Source organism: Vidua chalybeata, chromosome 23 (genome assembly GCF_026979565.1).
Source record: "Vidua chalybeata isolate OUT-0048 chromosome 23, bVidCha1 merged haplotype, whole genome shotgun sequence".
NCBI classification, from domain to species: Eukaryota; Metazoa; Chordata; class Aves; order Passeriformes; family Viduidae; genus Vidua; species Vidua chalybeata.
In genome coordinates, this window is record NC_071552.1 from 1122913 (window position 1) to 1142442 (window position 19530).

At 62.1% G+C, this 19530-nt stretch overlaps 2 protein-coding genes across 2 annotated transcripts; one reads left to right on the plus strand and one right to left on the minus strand.

Annotated features, from left to right (window-relative positions):
* Positions 1 to 3177: 3177 nt before the first annotated feature.
* On the minus strand, positions 3178 to 12859 carry TMPRSS13 (transmembrane serine protease 13). The gene is made up of 13 exons (XM_053963352.1): positions 12812 to 12859; positions 7917 to 8091; positions 7570 to 7671; positions 6766 to 6888; positions 6559 to 6688; positions 6274 to 6366; positions 6148 to 6191; positions 5735 to 5894; positions 5479 to 5651; positions 5051 to 5149; positions 4676 to 4818; positions 4423 to 4575; positions 3178 to 4319 (listed from the first exon to the last, which is right to left on the minus strand). Exons 1-13 carry the CDS (start codon positions 12830 to 12832, stop codon positions 4305 to 4307), a joined length of 1431 nt encoding a protein of 476 aa, XP_053819327.1. The 5' UTR covers positions 12833 to 12859; the 3' UTR covers positions 3178 to 4304.
* Positions 12860 to 15930: 3071 nt separating this feature from the next.
* On the plus strand, positions 15931 to 19345 carry IL10RA (interleukin 10 receptor subunit alpha). Its single transcript, XM_053963351.1, has 7 exons — positions 15931 to 15994; positions 16735 to 16855; positions 16945 to 17123; positions 17370 to 17536; positions 17845 to 17995; positions 18156 to 18280; positions 18401 to 19345. Exons 1-7 carry the CDS (start codon positions 15931 to 15933, stop codon positions 19343 to 19345), a joined length of 1752 nt encoding a protein of 583 aa, XP_053819326.1.
* Positions 19346 to 19530: the final 185 nt, after the last annotated feature.

Consider the following 19530-nt stretch of genomic DNA (forward strand, 5'->3'; position numbering starts at 1 on the left):
GCTCTGAAAGCCCTGTCACAGAGCTTTGTGGCAAGCCCCAGTTCTTCCCATCCCACAGCCAGGCGTGTTGGGAAGAGCAAGAGGGGCAGGGAGCTCCTTGTTCAGTGCAGGATGTCAGATGGGAACAGGGGGCTGGGGGCACTGCCAGGCAGTAGCTGAGAGCCGTGGGCACCACCCCGTCCCACGCCAGACTGGCACATCTCTGTCTGCCTGGCGGCTGCCCTGGAGAGCCATTTCTTCTTGGAAAAACACCTCAGCAATGCTGTCAGCCCTGAGCTGGCTCATCCCCTGCTAACTCCAACGCAGCTGAGATAGAAATCAGGCAGTGACGGCACCGTTCCACAGCCATCTCCCCGCTTCCAGTAAAACATAAAAAGAAAATTAACCAGCACTGGCATTTCAAGGCAATTATTCAAAGGGTCAAGAGATACAGACACAGAGGAGCTGGAAAACATCAAGTCCTTCTAATGCATAAGGATAACAGGATAAGGCTTTCAGTTGCCCTGCAGAGAGGGAGGCAGGGATCAAGCCATTATAATCAAGTTTTGGGCTTCTCTGACCTTATCTGCTTCTCGGCTGTCATTATCCACAGCACACAGTAAAAGATGCAGGTGTGACCGTGCCCTGGGGGCTGCAGCGAGCACGGTGGGGCTCTGCAGAGCCCTAAGCACAGGTGCCCCATGCAGCAGCAGCCAGGACACAGCTGGATCTGCTCTCCCTCCCTTGGTTCTTTATTTACAAATTCCCAAGGAGCTGCCCAGAGTAGAATAAAAAAAAAAATCATCATAAATTTTCTTTTGCTGTACAAACTCAGGTAAAATAGAGATCCCAATGTGGATGTGGGAAGGGAAGAGGAAAAGCAGCTCCAGCAGTTGCTCATGTTAAACATCTGCTCCCCAGAGCTGTGCTGCTGGAGAGGCTGTACCGAGCTCCAGCTTCTCTTCTGGAGAAACTGGGCCAAAAGTAATGCAGAGGCCGGGCAGGAGATGCTGATTTATGTTAACAAGGGGGCTGGGCTGGTCTCCTCAGCTGTCTGAGAGAACAGGAGCACTGCCACTAGCTCCAGCAGGGCACGGTTTCATCTGAGCCTGTGTCCCTGACCACCCTGGAGCAGGCATCTCCTCCCCGTGGGCCTGGGGCAGGGACAGAGCCACTTGCTCTCCAGAACTTTCCCCTCCAGTTTTAACATCTCTCCCCGTAATGCCAAGCTTGGAAATGGCCTGTTCAGTGGCAACGCCGCCCTTGGCCCCATCGGGGACACGGGAGCACGGAGCAGTGACAAAAGCTGTGTGCAGCCATAAGGCTGCATTTACCCCAGTAACATCATTTTCCATCAGGCCCGGTGGTTCCTCGTGCCCCGAATCCCTGCAGGGGCGGGGATCCAGCACTGGCTGCTCTGAAGCTCCTGCACTGCCCCGCCGAGCACAGCTCCAGCTGAAGCCCATCCGTGCCAAGCGAGGATGTTACTGACCAGGGTAGGGAGCCAATCCCCAGCTAGAGGAAGAGCATTTTTGCAGAGAAACATCATCGCTGAAACCCTATAAACAAATCTGTTTTGACACAGCAGAACAAAGAGCTATAAAAGGAGAGATCGGGAAAACCGCGGCTAATGGGCGGTAATTCACGTGGTGCCCGCCAGGCTGTATTTTTGTAACTTGTGTCCCTTTGGGATGCTGGCCTACGATTTCCAGAGCTCAGAGGAGCTTGGGAGCAGCCCAGGCAGATGTGGGGTGATGCTCAGCACCTCTTGTCTTGGAGGATGCTCTGGAGCAGGACACTGAGCAAGCAAAGGGCTTTACAAGAGCCACAGGTGATGGCCTGCGCTGTCCCAGGAGCTCCTCGGGGCTGGGCTGGCACCAACCACAGCTCTGCTCGCCCAGGAGTGGAGGCAAAGCGGTGCCCAAGGCGTCTGCTTCGTCTGCACAGCGTTTGGGAACAGCAGGACAGCCATGGCCAGGCTTCACAGGAAAATAATCGCTCCTAATCTGCTTAGAAAACTTCATCCCTTGGGAAAACACAGCATACCTGCCTGCGGGCCTGGGGGGGAGACACTGCTGGATGGCAGGTTTAGAAGAAATAAATTAAATTTGTATTAAGGGCTGAAAGCGTTTCTCTGCTGTCAGAGACTTTCAAAAGAGCAGTAACCCCTGAGGAGGAGAAGTCCACAGCAGAGGAGAAGGTCCCACATGTGCTGAAATGTTACCATTCCTGGTCCCAGGAACACAGCTCCAGCAAGATCAGCTCTTATAGGGTTCCAGTTTTTGGGTTATTCCTTCTCAAAAGATCAATTTCTCCAGTAATGAACCACCAGGAGCTGCTGCTCCTCTCTGACTTATCCACAGAAACCCCCAGACCCTCTCTGAACAAACCTGGGCTGGGTCTGTGACTTAAGGCCCACTGCATTCCCACTTTAACCAAACCAAAACAAAACAGGGAAGTCAGGGCCCCGTCTCTAACTCAAGATCAGCTGCTTCTGTTTGTGGAAAATTGTGTTGCCCTGCAGACTGAGGGCAGTCGCTACAGCATGAGCAGCCCCGGTGTGGGGGGAGCAGAGCCCCCCTCTCCCGGCTGGAAGGCAGCAGGGCTGCCCGAGGCCCTTGTCCAGGTTCAGAAGTGGGAGCAGTCCCCTGGCCCTGCACGCTCCCTTCGTCACGGGCGGCTCCTGCGCCGGGGGAGGTTTCTGGGCTGCTGCTCTGAAAAGGGCTTTGAGGTCAGGCTGACTTGGCGCTTCCCAAAAGGCACCGACTCCCTCCCTTTGTTTCAGTTCAGCTCCGGGGCAGCCACCCTGCACTGTCCAACTCCACAGAGGTGAAGCGAGGCCAGGAACGCGCCCGCCCCTTCCCATCGGCGGGCAGGTGGCAGCCCCGGCCCCAGGGAGAGGCAGGTGCTTTCTGCACACCCAGAACCGGCCCAGACCTGCTGTCCCAAAATCCCAGCACAAACCACAGCTGCCCATAACCTTTTCCAGGGGAAGTGGTCAGTGCTGGGAACCCAGGGGATGTTCCCAGGACCTGAGCAACCAAAACCATCCCTTTTCTCCCAGCCATGAGCAGTACCCCGGAGGGTGATGGGCAGGAAGGGCCACTCCATCACAAGCCCCACATGCCTGCTCCCCAGGGATCCTTGGCATGCCACTGCTTCCTTTCCAGCCCATCCCAAAGAGCCATCTCCACGTGGGACACTACCAAAACATTTATTAGAAGAGTGCAGGGTGGCCAGGCTCCACAGGACCCCCCTGCACCTGACTGCAGGGCTGGGGAGGGGAGCAGGCAGGCTCTGCTCACCCTGGGGATCTCCTTGTGTGCCCCAGCATCCAGCAGGAGATGAAGGCACTTGTTTCCTTGAGGGAAATGTCCCTGCTGGGGCGCGGGCAGGGAGGACAGGCTGGCTGTGCCATCCCTGCAGGCGGGAGGCAGCGCTCGGGCACCGCAGAGCTCCCAGCAGGGAGATGCAGGGCTGGCTCACGCTGGGCACTGCCCGCGAGGCTGATCGCTCTGAACCACACTCCAGCGCGGCCTTTGGCTGCCGCTGGTGTTGTCGCAGCTCCCACAGCCACCCCCAGGGCGCAGACTGCCCCAAACGCTCCCGGAGCAGACCGAGAGCGGCTGCAGCCCTGGGAGGGAGCGCCGGCTCAGACCGGAGCCGCGGCATGGAAAAACAAACAAACGGGCATTTCTCTCGCAGACGGGGACACCTCCTAAAAGGCACTTCCTAAATCCCTCTGCAAACACGAGAGCAGCGGCCGCCCCTCCCAGAGGGAGGAATATCCGCAGCTCGGGGCTCCCCTTGGCGGCAGAGCCGCCAGCGTGGCCCCGGAGGTGTGGCAGTGTGGACACAGCGGCCACATCCTGCACCCTAGGGTGGCACAGCTGTGACCTGGCTAAAGGAGAGAGTTCCCACTCCACGGGCACTGCTGGCAGCCCCTCGCCCACTGAGTGTGCCACGGCCCTGCCAGGAAGCACTCGCACACCCTGTCCAGACAGGTCTATTTACAGGAGAGCCACAGACACGGGGCAAGGAGGTGTCCCCCAGCCAGCACGGCCAGCTGCTGGCATGGGCTGTGTCCCCCCGGGCCTGGCTGGGTGCTGTGCCCAGCCACCACCATGCCACCCCTGGCACCAGGCGAGGGCAGGGTCACTTTGCAGGTGCTGTTTTCAGAGTTCGGGGGCAGCCACAGGTCCCTGGCTGCACGGACAGTCCAGAGAGGTGGGGACTTGCTGGTGGCATCGTGCCCTGGCAGCAGCCTGGGGCAGTGGCCCGTGCCAGCCGGAGAGGCACAGCCCAGGCAAGTGTCCATCCTGCCCTTAGTCGTTCTCGCTCTGCAAGGGACAGAGAGGAGAGCGGGGTGGGGTGCCAGGGCTGGGCTGGGGGTGCAGCCCCTCTCCAGGGCCGCCCTGCCCAGGCACAGCCCTGCCACCTCACCTCCATTTTGCTGTATATCCAGCTGAGGAGCTTTGTCACACGCGTGTACACTCCGGGCTTGTTCTTCTGGCCACATCCTGTCCCCCAGCTCGTCACCCCGGCCACGTACCAGCGGCCGTCGTCCTCACACACCAGGGGCCCTCCGCTGTCACCCTGGCTCAGAGGGGCAGAGCAGTGAGGAGGGGAGACAGGAGACACCCCTCTGTGAGTACCCAAAATGGGGCAGCTCTGCCCTGGTGTGCCCCCAGCTCACCTGGCAGGCGTCCTTCCCTCCCTGCAGGTACCCGGCGCACATCATGCGGGGGGTCAGGTAGCCCTCGTACACCTTGTCGCTGTTGCAGATCTTGTAGTCAATCAGCTTCACCTCGGCCTCCCGCAGCTTCGGGGACGTGTTATCTGCAAGGCAGGAAGAGCTGTGGGGCAGGGGGGGTCCTCGTCATCCCCCACCGCCCCCGGCCCCTCACCAGCGAGGGAGGAAGCCGCTGTTTCTCACAGGTCTCATTCCTGCAAAGCCTCGCGGCTGGCAGGGCGATGCCGAGAGTTATCCCTGCGGGAAAGCCCTCGAGGGGCCCAGCGGGGCTGTGCTCGGGGCAGGAGCTGCCTGCGGGGAGCCGCGGTCCTCCCTCACCTTCATTCTCCCTGGTCTTCCCGAAGCCGGTGATGAAGCAGGACCTGCCGGTCTGGAATCGCTGGCCGTACATGGGCAGGCAGGCGGGGCGGACCTGGGCTGGAGGAGGGGATGGGAGCGAGGGATGAGTCACCGGGACAGAAATCGGCACAGCCCCGCAGCCAGGGAGGAGCGTGGGGCGCACGAAAGGCTCCTCTCTCTGCCCATCCCAGCCGTGTGGGGCTGGGGGCACAGCTGAGCCCACGGCTGCGGGTGCCAGAGCCTTCCTGGCCATGGGGACAAGCAGGGTGGCCACGGCAGAGGCGGATGCTGCAGCTGGCAGCAGCCCCGCACACCCCATGGTTCCCAGGGCACACCTCTCAGTCCTGTCCGTCTCCCCGTCCCCCAAACACCGCCCAGCCAAGCCCAGGTAAGCTGAGAGCCCTCACCTGAGAGCGTCAGCGGCCTGGAGAGCTTCATGAGGGCGATGTCGTAGTCGTCGTGGTCGTCGCTGTAGTTGGAGTTGATGATGACCTGGGACACAGGGATGCCCTCCATGGGCTGCTTCAGGTCCGACACCCCTCCGTACACCTTCCAGTCGTCCAGGATCTTCATGCTGTTCCTGGCAGGGCGAGATGGGGCAGCAGGGAGTGAGAGCCGGGCTGTGGGGCTGGGCTGGGTGCCCGGGCTGGCAGCAGCACTCACATGAAGAAGCAGTGGGCAGCGGTGAGCACCCACTGAGCGTCGATGATGGTGCCACCGCAGATGTGGATGGGCCCGTACTGCACGCTGACCTGCCAGGGCCATTTGTTCACAGAGGTCTCCTTCCCACCGATGATCCGGCCAGAAATCCTCTGCCCGCAGGCTGGAGGGGACAGCAGGGCTGGGAGAAAGGCTCGGGGGGAAGGGGAGCACAGAGGGGGACACGCACAGCATCCCCCCCCACCCACAGGAACCACGCTTATTGCAGGGAATGCAACGCTGGTGGTTTTCTATCACCCAGAAAATTTGCTGGAAGACGTCCCATTTGCCCAACCCTGTGCTGAGAAGGGGGGAAGGTGCTCCCAAGCCTGTGAAAAGGGGACCCACCCTCGGCTGTGTCCTAGCCAGCTCCTTACTTGTGCATCGCAGGGAGACGTACTTTCCCGTGAGACACTGGGAGCTGCGGGAGAGAGGAGCCAGAGCCAGCCTCAGCCCCGTTCCTGTGGCACCAGGGCAGGGGGGGCAGCAGGTGACCCTGGTACCTGTTGAGGCTCTGCTGGATGGTCTCTCGCTCCCCAGTCACCGTGAGGCTCTTGCCAGGGACACGCAGGGGGATGTACTCGGTCTGGGACGCACTGGGAGGGGAGAGGACAGGCAGTGAGGGTCCCCCCATCCGGGCACTGACCACTGGTCCCTGCACTGTGCCCAGAGCAGCGCTGGACACGGCGCCTTCCAGGGGGGAAACAGCCCAGCAGACCCTGCACTCAGAGCAGGGGTTTGGCAGGGCCCCAGCACCCGAGCAGAACAGCCCGTCCTCCAGGAATTACTTCTGAAATCCCAGCTGCCGGCAGGTTTTCCTGGAGAAGGACTCGTCCCAGTCACTGCTGCACACCGGCAGCCACTGGCTCTCGGTGCTGGAGTAGACGTGGAGCAAGGACTCCTCGGATGAGAAGCGCACTGTGGGATGGAGCAGGGGGCTCAGGGGTGCTCCCGGGGCTCCCCTCGTTCCCACCATCCCAGCCCCCGTGCCTCACCACAGCCCAGCTCGTCGCTCCTCTGGGAGCAGTCGACGACGCCGTCGCAGCGCACGGCGCCGTCCTTGCAGCTCTCTGCTGGTTCCTTGTACACGATGCCCGTCTGCGACCTCCAGAACATGACTGGAAGCAGGAGGACACCACGCTGAGGCCAGGGCTGGCCATGGGTGAAGGGCTGTGCCCCACTTGGGTGGGCATCTGCAGGCGTGCCGGGCACAGGAGCGTTCCCCATCACTGGGTGTGAGCGTGAGGTGTGTTTGAGCAAGAGTGAGGAGCTGCTGGACACAGGGCTGGGGGAGGACTGGCCACCCTGAGCCCCCCCCGTGCTGCCCAGCTGCTGCGAGCCCCTCTCCCTTCACCCACAGGCGATGCATTCAGCCTGTGAGTGCTTCAAGCCATGGGCAGAGTGGCAGCTGGATGTCAGCAGGACTAAAGGGATTCCCTGGTGTCTGTGCCTATGGACCATGATTCGTCATTCGTCCTGGGGAGGGCAACTGTGGGTGCTGCTGGGTGCCCTGCTGCCCACCAGAGTAAGCCCAGCAGAAGGAAAGCACACGGCATCCCCAACCCCCCAGATACTGGCACCAGCCCATGCAGCAGATCTCCTTTTCTCCTTCCCCAGCTCTGCCTCTCCACCAGGTGTCAGGAAAGCTCAGGGAACGGGAAAAGCACATCCCTGTCCCTGGGCCAGGGGTTTCGCTCTGGCAATTCCCAGTGTGGGTATCCCCAGACTCTGCTGACGCCCAGCTCCTCTGAGGCCCCCTCCAGGAGCCTGGAGCCCCCCCGGGCTGGGACCCCACTCACACAGCAGGATGAGGGCGACGAGCAGCACGATGAGGACGGAGACGCAGAAGACGAGCGCAAGCCGCCGCTGGCTCATGCAGGGAGCTCTGAACATGGAGGATCCTGGCAGCAGGGCAGAGGCAGGGTCAGGGGGCGGCTGCCTCCTCGTGGCCCACCTCTGGGCTGTGGGAGAGCAGGGCCGTGCACACCCCAGCCTGCCCTGGGGTCACAGAGCTCTCCTTTGCCCCCACACCCCTCACACCCCAGGGAAACTCCAGCCCGTGGCTCTCTGTGACCTCCCTGCCTCCCTCCATCCCTCCCCACCCCGGCAGGGAGCAGGGCCATGGCTCACCCGGGCCCATCCTTACGTGTGCTCTCGCAGGCCGAGCAGGGGCTTGGGGCCGGGCCGGACTCGGGGCTGTAGGGTTTGAAGCTGATGCCCAGGACGTTCTCTCGAGGCTGCGGAGGTCGGGCACCGAAGATGCTGCTGACCGTGGAGACATGGAGGAGGCTGGGAGAGACACTGCTGGGCGAGGCAGTGGTCTGTGGGCAGAGGGGACTGTCACCAGCAGTGACTGCTGCCCACCCAAATGCCACCCTGCCAGCTGTGAAGGTGAAAGCAGCACAGCGACAGAGCTACGAGCCTGTTCCTCACACAGCCATGAGCCTCATGGAGAATCACACCCCAGTGCCTCTGTCTGTACCAGAACCCGAGCCACAACCCACCCAGGATGGCCAAAACCCTCATTGTCACTGGGTTTTTCCCCTTCAGGCAGCTGAACTTCCCAAAGCCATCACTGTGAGCCGAGCAATCAGCCGGGTATTTGGCATCGTGACAGTCAAGCCGTGGCCCAGTTCCACGGGGCCAGTGCCCCAATTTATGCATCTATCCTTAATTAGCCATTTGAAAAATACAGTGCAATTTCCAGCTGTCATTTAGTAATACTTAATAATCGGTGTTTTCCAAGCCCTGAAACGTCCTGCACCCTGGAATGCTGCTCTGCAGTTGTGTCACTCCTGATCCATGAATTCACAAAAGAATATGTATCTGTTTCCTTTCCTCAAAATGCACTCTTCCTTTGGTGACAGAAGCCAAAGCCTCTCATTTTCCTCCAGAGAGGACCTGCGAACAAATCTCAAAATAAATGCTGCTTCCTCTGCCTTTTGTAGGATGGATGGGGCTTGGAGCAACCTGGTCCAGTGGGAGGTGTCCCTGCCCACGGAACGGGGCTGGAGCTGGGTGAGCCTTCAGTCCCTTTCCATCCAAACCATTCTGGGGAATGAGAACTTCCGAAGGGGACACCAGGGAGAAGTGGAGCCACCAGCCTGCAGGGATCACTTACCGCCCAGAGATGGGCTCTAACATCCCTCCGGGAGCCTGTCTCTGGTTTTTGGCCCTGCACTGCTACAGATCACCTTTCTCCATGAGCAGGAACCATCCCTTTCCCTGCCGGGCCAGCGAGGAGCGCTCGGGCTGGAGCAGAGCTCTGCAGCGGGCAGGACGGGGACACGGGCACAGCGGGGACACTGCGGGGACCCCCCTCGCCCTTCCAGCTGGCTTTTCTCTCCGCCCGTGTTTCCTGCCGGGAACCAGGAGCGCCGGTGAGCAGGTCGTGAGGCTGCTCGTGCTTTGTGCTGTGCCCTCCCTGGCGATGCGCTGCTGTAACTTCCTGGGCATTATCTGTGAGTCACGGCCCCGGCGTGGCCACGCGTCCCGCGCAGGGTCCGAGCCCAGCCGCACACCGGGGACACACCGGGGACACACCTGAGCTGCACACCGGGGACACACCTGAGCTGCACACCGGGGACACACCTGAGCCGCACACCGGGACACACCTGAGCCGCACACCGGGACACACCTGAGCCGCACACCGGGACACACCGGGGACACACCTGCGCTGCACACCGGGACACACCTGCGCCGCACGGGCTGTGCCTGCCGAGCTCATCCCCTCAGAGCCGGCGGCCACAGCACCCCGGGCTCCAGGCCACCTGCCCTGGCCAGCAGCGGCGTGTGCGGGGCCACCCCCCCCCGGCACAAACCTCCTCCCACCCCCGCGGGCCCTTGGCACAGGCACCGCTGGTGTCCCCGGGCCATGGGGAGCCACCTCCCCACTCGTGTGGAGCTCCCCGGCTCCTGTGCGCGGGGAGGAGCCGAGGGAGGCACTTTCTGTTTCACTGCATCAGCCCCACTCTCAGCCCTTCCCCACCTGAGAGCAGAACAAGCCTGGATCTGCTCCAGGTTTCCCTACACCGGATTTTCCCAGCACTGCTGCAGCCTTGTCTTCTGCCAAGGGTGCCAGGGGAGCCCCTCAGCTTTCTGCCCGAGGCTGGGAGGGCTGGAGGGTGCCTGCAGTGCCCTCCCCGAAGGAGCCTGAGCAGTCACAACACCGATGGGATCTCAGTTCTCCCGCGCCCACATCGTGGGGCATCCCCGGGTACCCCCAGTGCCCGCTGCGGGTCACAGCCAGAGCTGTGGCAGGTCCTGAGCAAAGCAATGTGGGGATAACAGGATGCCAGGAACGCTTCCTGGGAAAAGAATTTCTCCTGCCTTCGTTGAAATGAGGGTTTTGTAAATCCCCTTTTCCCCTGGCATTTGTGCACTATCCCCACTCTGATGTGTCGCATCTCACCCTGCGGCAGCTGTAACCCTTTGCTTATTAGACCAGCAGCACTGCAATCCTCAAAGGATAAACCTCTCCATCGCACGCAGAAAACACAGCCCAGCTTCCCCAGGGAGCCAGCAATGCTGGATGCCACAGCACTCCCACCTCCAGTGTGCAAATATATCAAATTAACACCGAAACGTGCCATAGGTCACTCTGCTCTGAGTGCTCCTCAGCAGGAAGCACATGCCCTTTCTTACACTCAGGTGAACTTTCGGCTTATTTCCTTCAAAGTCTTAAGTCTAAATAATTCTGTGGGCTGCCAGTAAAGGTAGCAGAGCTGTTACCACGGGTGAGCAGTGCAGGGCCAGTGCAGCAGAGAAAACAGTGGTGGTTTTGCAGAGAAGTTTCTGCTGGGGAGAGCGCGTGACCCCGGTGAGCGAGTGATGCTCCTGCCCACAAAGCCTTTACTCATCCTTCGCTGGCTTTTGAGTAAAAGTCAGGGGCAGAGCCGAGCCCGGATCACACGCGCCGCTGTGGTTTGAGCCCTTTCCCCGACGGCCTCTCTGCAAATGCTCCAGCAGCCACAGGAGTGATCCGTGCCAGAGGCAGCTGTGGGGAGGGGGGCACAGCCAGCCCCTGTCTGTGGCACAGAGGGCTGGCTTTCACAGGACAGCCAGGAGGGACACTGGGGGCACTCGGGGACTCCTGGCCAGCTTTGCTCACCTTGCACACTTGCTGCCTGTCTGCAACACCAGCCCTGTGCTAAACCTGTCAGGAGTGCAAACACCACTTCACGCCCCGTCCCTGCTCCGAGGCTCGGAGCAGAGCTGGGCAAGGCTCCCAAACCGAGGGCAGCAGCGCTGAGGCGCCCGTCCCCTTTGCACCGAGAGCTCTCACGTGTGCCGACCTGCAGCTCCCCGCCCTGATGTGGAGGGAAGGCCCCCCAAACCCACGGCAGCCAGGACAATCACCAGGGGAAAGGTGATCCAGGCTGGGCTGGAGGCTCAGCATCCAGGGAAACCAGCCAGCAGTCACCCGCAGTTTCGGAGTGGGAGGGAAAGCGGAAGCCAGGGAACACCTGGGTGTTGCAACCACACCTGGGGCCCAGCCGCGTCTTGGAGGAGCAGAAGGACACAGAGCTCCCAAAATTCCAGAGCATCAAGAGGGGAGAGAGGGAGGGAGGCAGCGTGGCTTAAATAAGCTGGAAGGAGCTGCCTCAGATCCTCCTCCCCAGCTGAGCCTGCCCTCAGCACGGCTCCAGCTGCTCACTGCCCTGTGTCCAGTCTGGGCACTCCTTCACCTGGAGTGAAGCGCCGATTGTCTGCCCAGAGCAGCTCAGCCAGCACACAACGGAGACATTGTCCTCGCCAGGGACAGAGATGTCCCCAGCCTGTGAGAGCCCCTAGGCCCTCTGGGTGACAACGTCCTGCTCAAGTGCCACTGCTGAGTGGGGCCTACCTGGGAGGGGACAAACCCCAGCACCAGAGCAGGGCGAGAGGACACTGCCAAGACCCTGATACACACAGCAAGGTGAAATCCCAAAGCCAGCCAGCGTCACTTTGCAAGTGCAGGTGACCGACTGTCGACCGAGCCAGCCCGATGTGGCCAGGGACAGCTCATCCTGTGCCAGTGTGGGCACCCTTTGGGCACAGACCCAAAATGTTCCAGGGGCTGGGTAACCACCGTTCACCTCACTGCACAAACAGAGGGGCAAAGAGAGGCCTGGAAAGACAACAAGACGCTCCTGCCATTGCAGAGCCAAGGGTGGCTCCTGGCACTCCTGGTGGCCCATCTAACCCAAGTGACAAAGCCAAGGTGGCCCAGTGGAGTTGTCCACTATTGGGCAATTGCCTCTGCATGTGGCCATCCTAGTTCCTGCCCCACTATCACCAAGGTGCAGTGATGCCACCCTGCTTTGGGGCCATCCAGAGCTGGGACCCTCAGAGCCAGCCAACACCCAGCACGAGCCCACTGTGCCCCTGCTCCTGGCCAGCACCCAGGAAAAGGGGCAGGAAGAGGACGGTGTCAGAGCTGGCTCTGCCTCCCTTGGAGCCCCATCCACGCTGTCACGGCTGCCTTTGTTCCGGATGTCACTGGCACAGCACGGTAATTACCCGCTGCCTCGCCCGGTGCCCAGGCAGGATGGATGTTTTCCTCATGACAGGATGCTCAGCAAAGCCCCACATCCAGGGCTGAGCAGGTCCCAGTCAGCCCAGCCCAAAAAGGCACAGGGAAAACTGCCTGGAGAGCAGGCGAGGGGAGCAGCAGGGCTGTGCCCACCAGCGCAGTGCTGCCGGCAAGTGCCGGAGCGCTCAGGAGCGTGCCAAGCGGCACCAGATCCCTCTGGCAGCACCAACCGGTCCCCTCAGGTCACAGCTCCAGTGTGGCAAAGTACCCGAGAGCCTCGACAACGCTGCCAGCACAGGGCAGGCGCCGGGGATGCTGCTGGCTGCCCTCCCTCCACGTGCCAAGGGGTGCCAGAGGCAGCAGCTCCTCAGGCAGCTCCGCCGGCTCCTTCTCCCTCCGGCTGCTGTGAAGGAGCACCCCGGAGAGCAGGAGGGAGAGACCGGTCCCTCCACCAAAGCCCGAGGGGAGAGGTTCCGCCCGGCCCGGAGCGCCCCGCCGGGCCCGAGCCGGGAGCCGCCCGCACTTACCGGGGAGGTTTTGCCGTCCATGGACCGGGATCGGGGCTGGGCTGGGCTCAGAGCTGCGGCACGGCCATGCCAGCAGCGCGGTGCCGAGCAGGGCCAGCTCCGGGGCCGGGGCAGGAGGTGTTTGGCACTCGTACGTCAGTGCCAGCGCCGGCAGCAAACCAGTCGGACCTGCCCGGCTCCGGCGCCGCCGGTTTCCCAAGCGCTCCAGGCGCAGCCTCCGAACACCTGCGCTCTGCCGGCCGGCCCAGGGATGCGGGGCAGGGCCAGCGGGGCCCTGCGGGGCTGCGAGACCCGGCCCCAGGGAACGGCAGCATCCCGCGCTTCCCCGCTGCTCTCCTGGCTGCCTGCCCACCCGAGCCCCCCTTCCTGCCCTCTGTGCCCCCCACGCACTCACCCACAGCTCTCCTGCCCAGCCCAGCGCAGAGGAGGGGATGCACAGCCGTGGCCAACCAGGAGAACCTCGCTGCTGTGACCCAGAAGTCAAGAAGTCCCTGTTCCTAAGGAAATTAAATGCTGTTTCCCTCTGGTTTCTCTAGAGGCCTTTTAATTCCTTTGCTGATGGAGCGATGCTTCTTCCAGGAGCCAGCACAGCCTCCCCTGCAGGCACAACCTGGGGGATGCTCTGCTTAACCAAGAACTCAGGTGGAAACAGGTGAAAATTCCCGGATTAAAGGAGAAATCTAGCTTCATCCTGTGCTTTCTGACAGCCAGACCCATGACCCTCGGTGCCACAGGTTTCTCCTGCCATTATTCTTAGTGTAAATCCTTCAATCATCCAGCTCCCCACCCACCCCTGATCATCAGAAGGGCAGGAGACAAGCGGGGACATCCAGGCTTGGAGGAGCCCTGCTGCAAAGCTCCTTCCTTTTGAGGCTGGAAAGCTTGGGCTGGATCCCTCTGACCCCTCCTGCCCTCAGCTCACAGAGGGGTTCTGAGCCAGCCTGCACTCCCACAGCGCACTCCTCTGTGGTTTTCACGGGCAGGAGTGGTTTTTGGGTTTTTTTGTTTGCTTTTTGTGCCTCTGCAGGCTGTGCCAGTGGTGGCCAGGGGTGGCCGAGCACTGAGCTGCTCCCCCAGGCAGCCCTGAGCCAGCCGTGCCCTCTTAAGCTGCTGTGTCCACTCCAGAAAGGGATTCTCAGAAAGCAGCTCCAGGAATCGTTCATTGCTTGCTACAAAGCCACCTACAGAGAGCAAGTGCCAGGGAACAGGGTGTGTGGCTTGACTCCAGCAGCCTGATGCTAAATGTCAGCACACACACTGCTCCCGGGTGGAATCCTCACCTTTCCTGCGAGCAACGCTGCTGTGAGCCCTCCCTGCACCCTCCTGCCCTCCCAGCCATTAAAGAGGAGCTAAAACACACAGCCAGAGCCGGCTCCAGCAGCCCGGGAGAGCTGCTCCAACCTCCAGGCTCGAGGGAATTGGGATGAGGATCCCTCTGGCCCGCTCTGTCCTGCGGCAGGGCTGTGCAGGACCGGCCCTCCGGGCCCATCCCTGCCCTGCTCGGTGCAGCACCACCTGCCTGACCCTGCTGTCACGCTGGGAACGCTTCCTGAGGGACAGCAGGGAGGGAAATGCACAGAGCCAGGTGCTCCTGGGCTGGCCTGCTCTGTGGTGTGTCCACAGGGAGGCATTTCAGGGTCAGCCAGCCCTCAGTGTCCCCTCTCCTGTGGCACCTGGCCGTGCCCTCCCTGCAGAGCTCGGGCTCCAGCCCGAGTCCCCCTCCCCATCCAAGCATTCTGCAGAACTCTCGTTCCTCCTCAGCCTCTTTCACTTTCCTCTGAACTGCCAACCACTTCTCCCACTTCTCTGAACCCGCAGGGCCAGCCCCACGGCAGCTTTTCCACAGAACTCCCCCTTTCCTGCCTTCGGTCCTGTTGCTTTTAATTGGCATTACCTTACACAAAACACAATCTGTGGCTTTGTGTGGGACTGGCTGTGCTTCATCTCGGGACTCCTCAGCTCCGTGGCTGCCAGACGTGACTCAGGGGCCAAGAGCAGAGTGGCAGGACATCAGCTGGTCTGCCCTGGATGGGGACACAGCCAGGGCAGGGAGGGGATCTGCCGCTGGTGGTCCAGCCAGGCTGCGAGTTTGTGGCAGCTCTTGGCCTTCGTCAGGAAGGATAAGTCAGGGAAAACAGGAGAAATCTCCCACTTCAGGCCTTTAGGGTGGTTCTTCAAAGAGGAGCCTCCATGTCTGTGCCCACCATGAGGCTCTCTGAGTCTGTCCACACCACTTTTGGTTTCTCTTGCTCTTTTTGTCTGTGTTCTTTCCACTGATTCCCCAGTGGGAAATTCCTCTTTTTGAGGAAAATCACTCTCCATCACACGAGGGCCCCAGGAAAGCCCTCAAGCAAGCTCTGAGGCAAAGCAGAGCACACACACACACAGTTGGCTAGGTGGTGACTGGGGTCCCAGCGCCAGCAGACAGGCAGGACACCACCCTGGGCAGACCCCACAGCCAGGGAACACAGACATACCTGGGGGGATGCTCTGGGGACAGTGGCAGCCCCTGTGTCACGCTGGATTTCCAGTGTCACCCCTGTGTGAGGGTGTTTGCAGGACACAGGGTAGCCCAGAGGTTCTCACTCGGCCCCAGAAACGGAGAAGGGGGAATTGCAGGCTGTGGCAGGAGGCTGTGCCCAAAGGAAAGGCAGAACCCCCTCCTGGGGCTCCAGGGCTGACAGAACCTGGCTGGATCCAGCTGCTGGCAGGACAGAACACGGTGCTGTGCTCAGGAAAACCCCTGTGCCAGGTCAGCCTGGGTGCTAACACTCACCTGTGCCGTGCTTTTAACATCTCATTTCACAGCAAAGGCAGAGACATCACTTACTCGTACTTGCTTTTCTCAGCACGGCCCAGCTTTGCTGAGAAAAGCCCCAGAATTGTTCCTCTCAAGCTCTATTGGAAAAGCCCAGCCCAGGCTGAGGCTTTGGCTGGGGGTGAGTGGGTGGACAGCGAAGAGAAGTGGAAGTGGCTGCTCGGTGACTTTCCTGGTGCTGTTTGAACGCCTCCGAGACGTCACTGGGCCAGCCCCTGGGGGAAAAACGAGCGCTCAGCTCCCGCCGGGGCACAGCCCGGCCCCGCGCCCGCCCTGCTGCCACGGAGGATGCTGAGCAGCCATGGTCCCCTCTGCCACCGTCCTGGCGCTGTGCCTGGCGCTGCTCCTTGCCTGCCCCACGCACGGTGAGTCTCTCCTGCTGGTTTTCATCTCCCTGCCGGCCGGGGTGGGTTCCTTGGGATGGGGGATAAGACTGGAGCCACAGCCTGGACACGTTTGCTGGGTGCTCATCCCTCAGATCAGAATTCTGGAGCAGGGCATGGCCAGGGCTCCCTGCTCACCGCTTGCCTTTCACTGCTGGCTGGGAGCCCAAAGGGGCGCCAGCCTCGTTTGTCCCCAGTGGTGTCACCGTGAGGGGCCACGCTCACTGGGGACACAGTGCTGGGCTGGGGGTTTGCCAGCAGGCAGCAGCTGCCAGGGACACCTGCAAGGGAAAGGTGATAGATGTTATCAGCGGGGCTTTTCTGCCAGGTGACAACACGGGGATCAGGCAGGAGGTGTGAAAAAGTCTGGTTTCACCCAGGCAGCAGATGAGCAAAACAGGAAAGCCGAGTCCAAACAGAGCTGGTGGCGAACAGCAGGGGCTGGGGGATGCAAATACAGCTCCTTCCCTGGGGCTGAAAAGCACCGAGCCCCAGCTGGGCTGTCCCAAAAAAAGAAAGAGGAAGGAGAAGAGGGGGCTGAGCAAATCCTGGACGCTGGACAGAGAAATCTGGGCAAAGGTTTGCACGCTTCGGGTGATCAGCGCCGTTACGTCACCCACCACCCATGATGGGGTGATGCTGCAGAGGCCGTCCCGAGGCTCCTGTGGGGCTGAGGTGGGGCAGGGCTCTGCAGCCCCACCTGAGCTCAGTGCGCCCCGCAGGTGAGGAGCTGCCGGGGCCCCGGTCCGTGCGCTTCGCCGCGGAGATGGGGTGGCACCTGCTGAGGTGGGAGCCGGGGCACGGCTCCCCCAGCAACGCCCGCTACGATGTGGAGTACATAGTGTGAGTAACAGCGAGGGGGAACACGGGCTCCTGCCCCGCCCGGGGTCTGCTTCCAGCTCTCTGCTCACCCCTGGTGCTTCCCCCCACAGCTACGGCTCAAGTAGCTCCTGGACAGCCATCCCGGAGTGCAGGAACACCTCGGAGCACTCCTGTGACCTCACCCGCTACACGCCGGACCCGGAGCAGCGCTACCACGCGCGGGTCAGGGCCGTGTCCGGGAACCACACGTCCTCCTGGCAAAGGACCGGCAGCTTCTTCCCACAGCAAGGTGGACTGGGGCCTGCCTCCACCCTGGGCTGGAGCTGGTGGGGTCAGGCTGCCAAGCTGCTTGGAAAGAACCGCGGGATGAACGGGAGCTGGGATATTTCCCCCCACGCCTTCCTGGAGGGCAGGCGGGCTGCGCAGGGGGTGGGACAGCCCGAGGGACGGTCACAGCTCAGTCTGGTGCTGCAGGGGCTGAGAGCTGTGAACAGGAAGCAGCCCTGACCTGCTGTTGTGACTGTTTTGCTTCCAGCTGGCCCGCGCCTGGCGGGCCAGAGCCTCTCCGTGATGGGCAACTCCATCCAGGTGCGGCTGCAGCTGCTCCTCCACTCCGGGAACACCACCCTGGAGTACAGCGACTTCCAGAAGGAAATGACTCGGTACTACGTGTACGTCAGGAGGACACGGGACAACCACACGGTGAGACGAGTTGCTGTTCCCGTGTTGTCCCCGTGTTGTCCCACACGGTGCTGCTCGAGTGGAGAAACAGATTGATAAAGCACTGTCTTCCGTGGGAGTAAATGCTGAGCTTTCTCACAGCCACAGCAGCACAGAGAGGCTTCTCTGCATGCTTTTTGGCAGACTTTTCCAGCTCTTGTAGGTTTGGATCTAGCTGCTGTCATCATTATTGCACCGGGACTTTCCCCAGGAGGCAGGGGAGGAGGAGGAGGAGGGAGGGCAGCAGGAGCTGGGGGCTCTCAGGTGCCAGCCTGTGCTGTCTGTTGCAGATCACCGTGGTGAAGAACAGCACCGAGTTCACCATCAGGGAGCTGTTCTGGGTCACGCAGTACTGCCTGAGCGTGGAGCCCAGCGTGGCCCACAGGCCCGTCCGCGCCACGCGCACCGGCGAGCAGTGCGTCACCACCGGCCACAGGGACAGTAAGTGGGACCCCGGGGAGGGGGGAACCGCGGCATGCAGACCCCCCCCCAGCCTCCTGGCCCTGGGAGGGTGGGGGTCCGCGCCAGGGCAGCCTCTCGGTGCTGTGTGCACTGAGGAATCCCCCTCTCCCCCCTCACCTGGTCACGTCCTCTCCTGCAGGGAGCGCAGAGCTCCTCCCGGGCATCCTCAGCTGCTCCTTCATCATCCTCTCCTTGCTGGGCCTCCTGGGGGCTCTGCTGGCGTGTACCTACATAAGGAAACCTGTGAGGACACCGTCCACCCTGGTAAGGCAGGGACAGTGCCATGCCACCCTTTGGGGCCACGCAGGCTCGGGGAGTGCTGGGAGAGGCAGGCACCAGCCAGGGAGGAAGCGCAGCTCACTCCTCTCTGTCTCTCCCTCCCAGAAGTCCTTCATGAAGCAGAGCTCGCTCTGGGTGGAGCATGAGCCCCCATCCTCGGGCAGCCTGGATGCAGACCCCGTCCAGCAGCTCTTCCTGTGCCAGAAGGAGCCCCAGCTGGGCAGCAGCCCCGACAGCAGCACCAGCACGGCCCAGCTGCCCCTGGAGCAGGGCTGGAAGCTCCCAGCATGGCCCAAGGACCAGCTGGGCCCGCTGGGGCCCACGGGGAGCAGAGACAGCAGCGGCACCAGCACCGACAGCGGCATCTGCCTGCACATCCCCTCCTCCTCCTCCTCCTCCTCCTCCCTGAGCTGCTCCGCGGGCCCCGAGCCCCAGGGCTACAGGCAGCAGCTGCCCACGGCTGAGGACAGTGGGGTGGGCTTGGAGAGCCCCTGCCCTGCTCCGGGCTGCTCCTCTGGCAGCGGGAACGCCAGCCCAGGGGAGCCCTGGCTGTCCCCTGCCACCAGCCAGGCAGATGTGGAGTTCCGGGGCTACCTGCAGCAGTCCAAGGGCACCGTGGAGCCAGAGCGGGCCCCGGGCAAGGGAGAGCCCCTCTCGGGCTGTGCAGGGTCCGTGCAGGGCCAGGGCAGCACCGACACCGTGCTGGACATGGAGTGCTCCGAGCTGGCTGTGTCCAAAGGGTATTTGAAGCAGCCCTCCCCCGAGCATCCCCTCACGCAGGACCTCGCTCCCTGGAGAGCCCCTGCCTGCGACTTCTCCAGCCAGGTGGGGCCCCAAGCCCCCACTCTGCTGAGCTGGGCAGCCCCGGGTGCTCCACTGACCTCCAAAGCCAGCCCTGATCTGAAAAGCCCCTTCGACCTGAACATCTTCAGCAGCACTGCCCTGCCGGGCACGCTGCTGCTCGTGCCCAGCCTCAGCTCCAGCTGGATCACGCCGCCCATCAAGCCCCTGGGCTGGCTCAGCGGGGACAGCAAGGACAGCCGCCTGTGACCCGTCCCCTGGGGGCCACCAGCCCCGTGCTCGGACCCAACTACCTCGTCTGCCACTGGATAAGCTACCCCTGAGCCCTGAATGTCCATGGTGCCAGGCCCAGCCGCGGCCCAGGAGCACCAGCTCAGCCACTGCTGGGCTGCTTTGCCCCAGTCCTGCTGTGGGCAGCCCCCAGTGCACCCCTC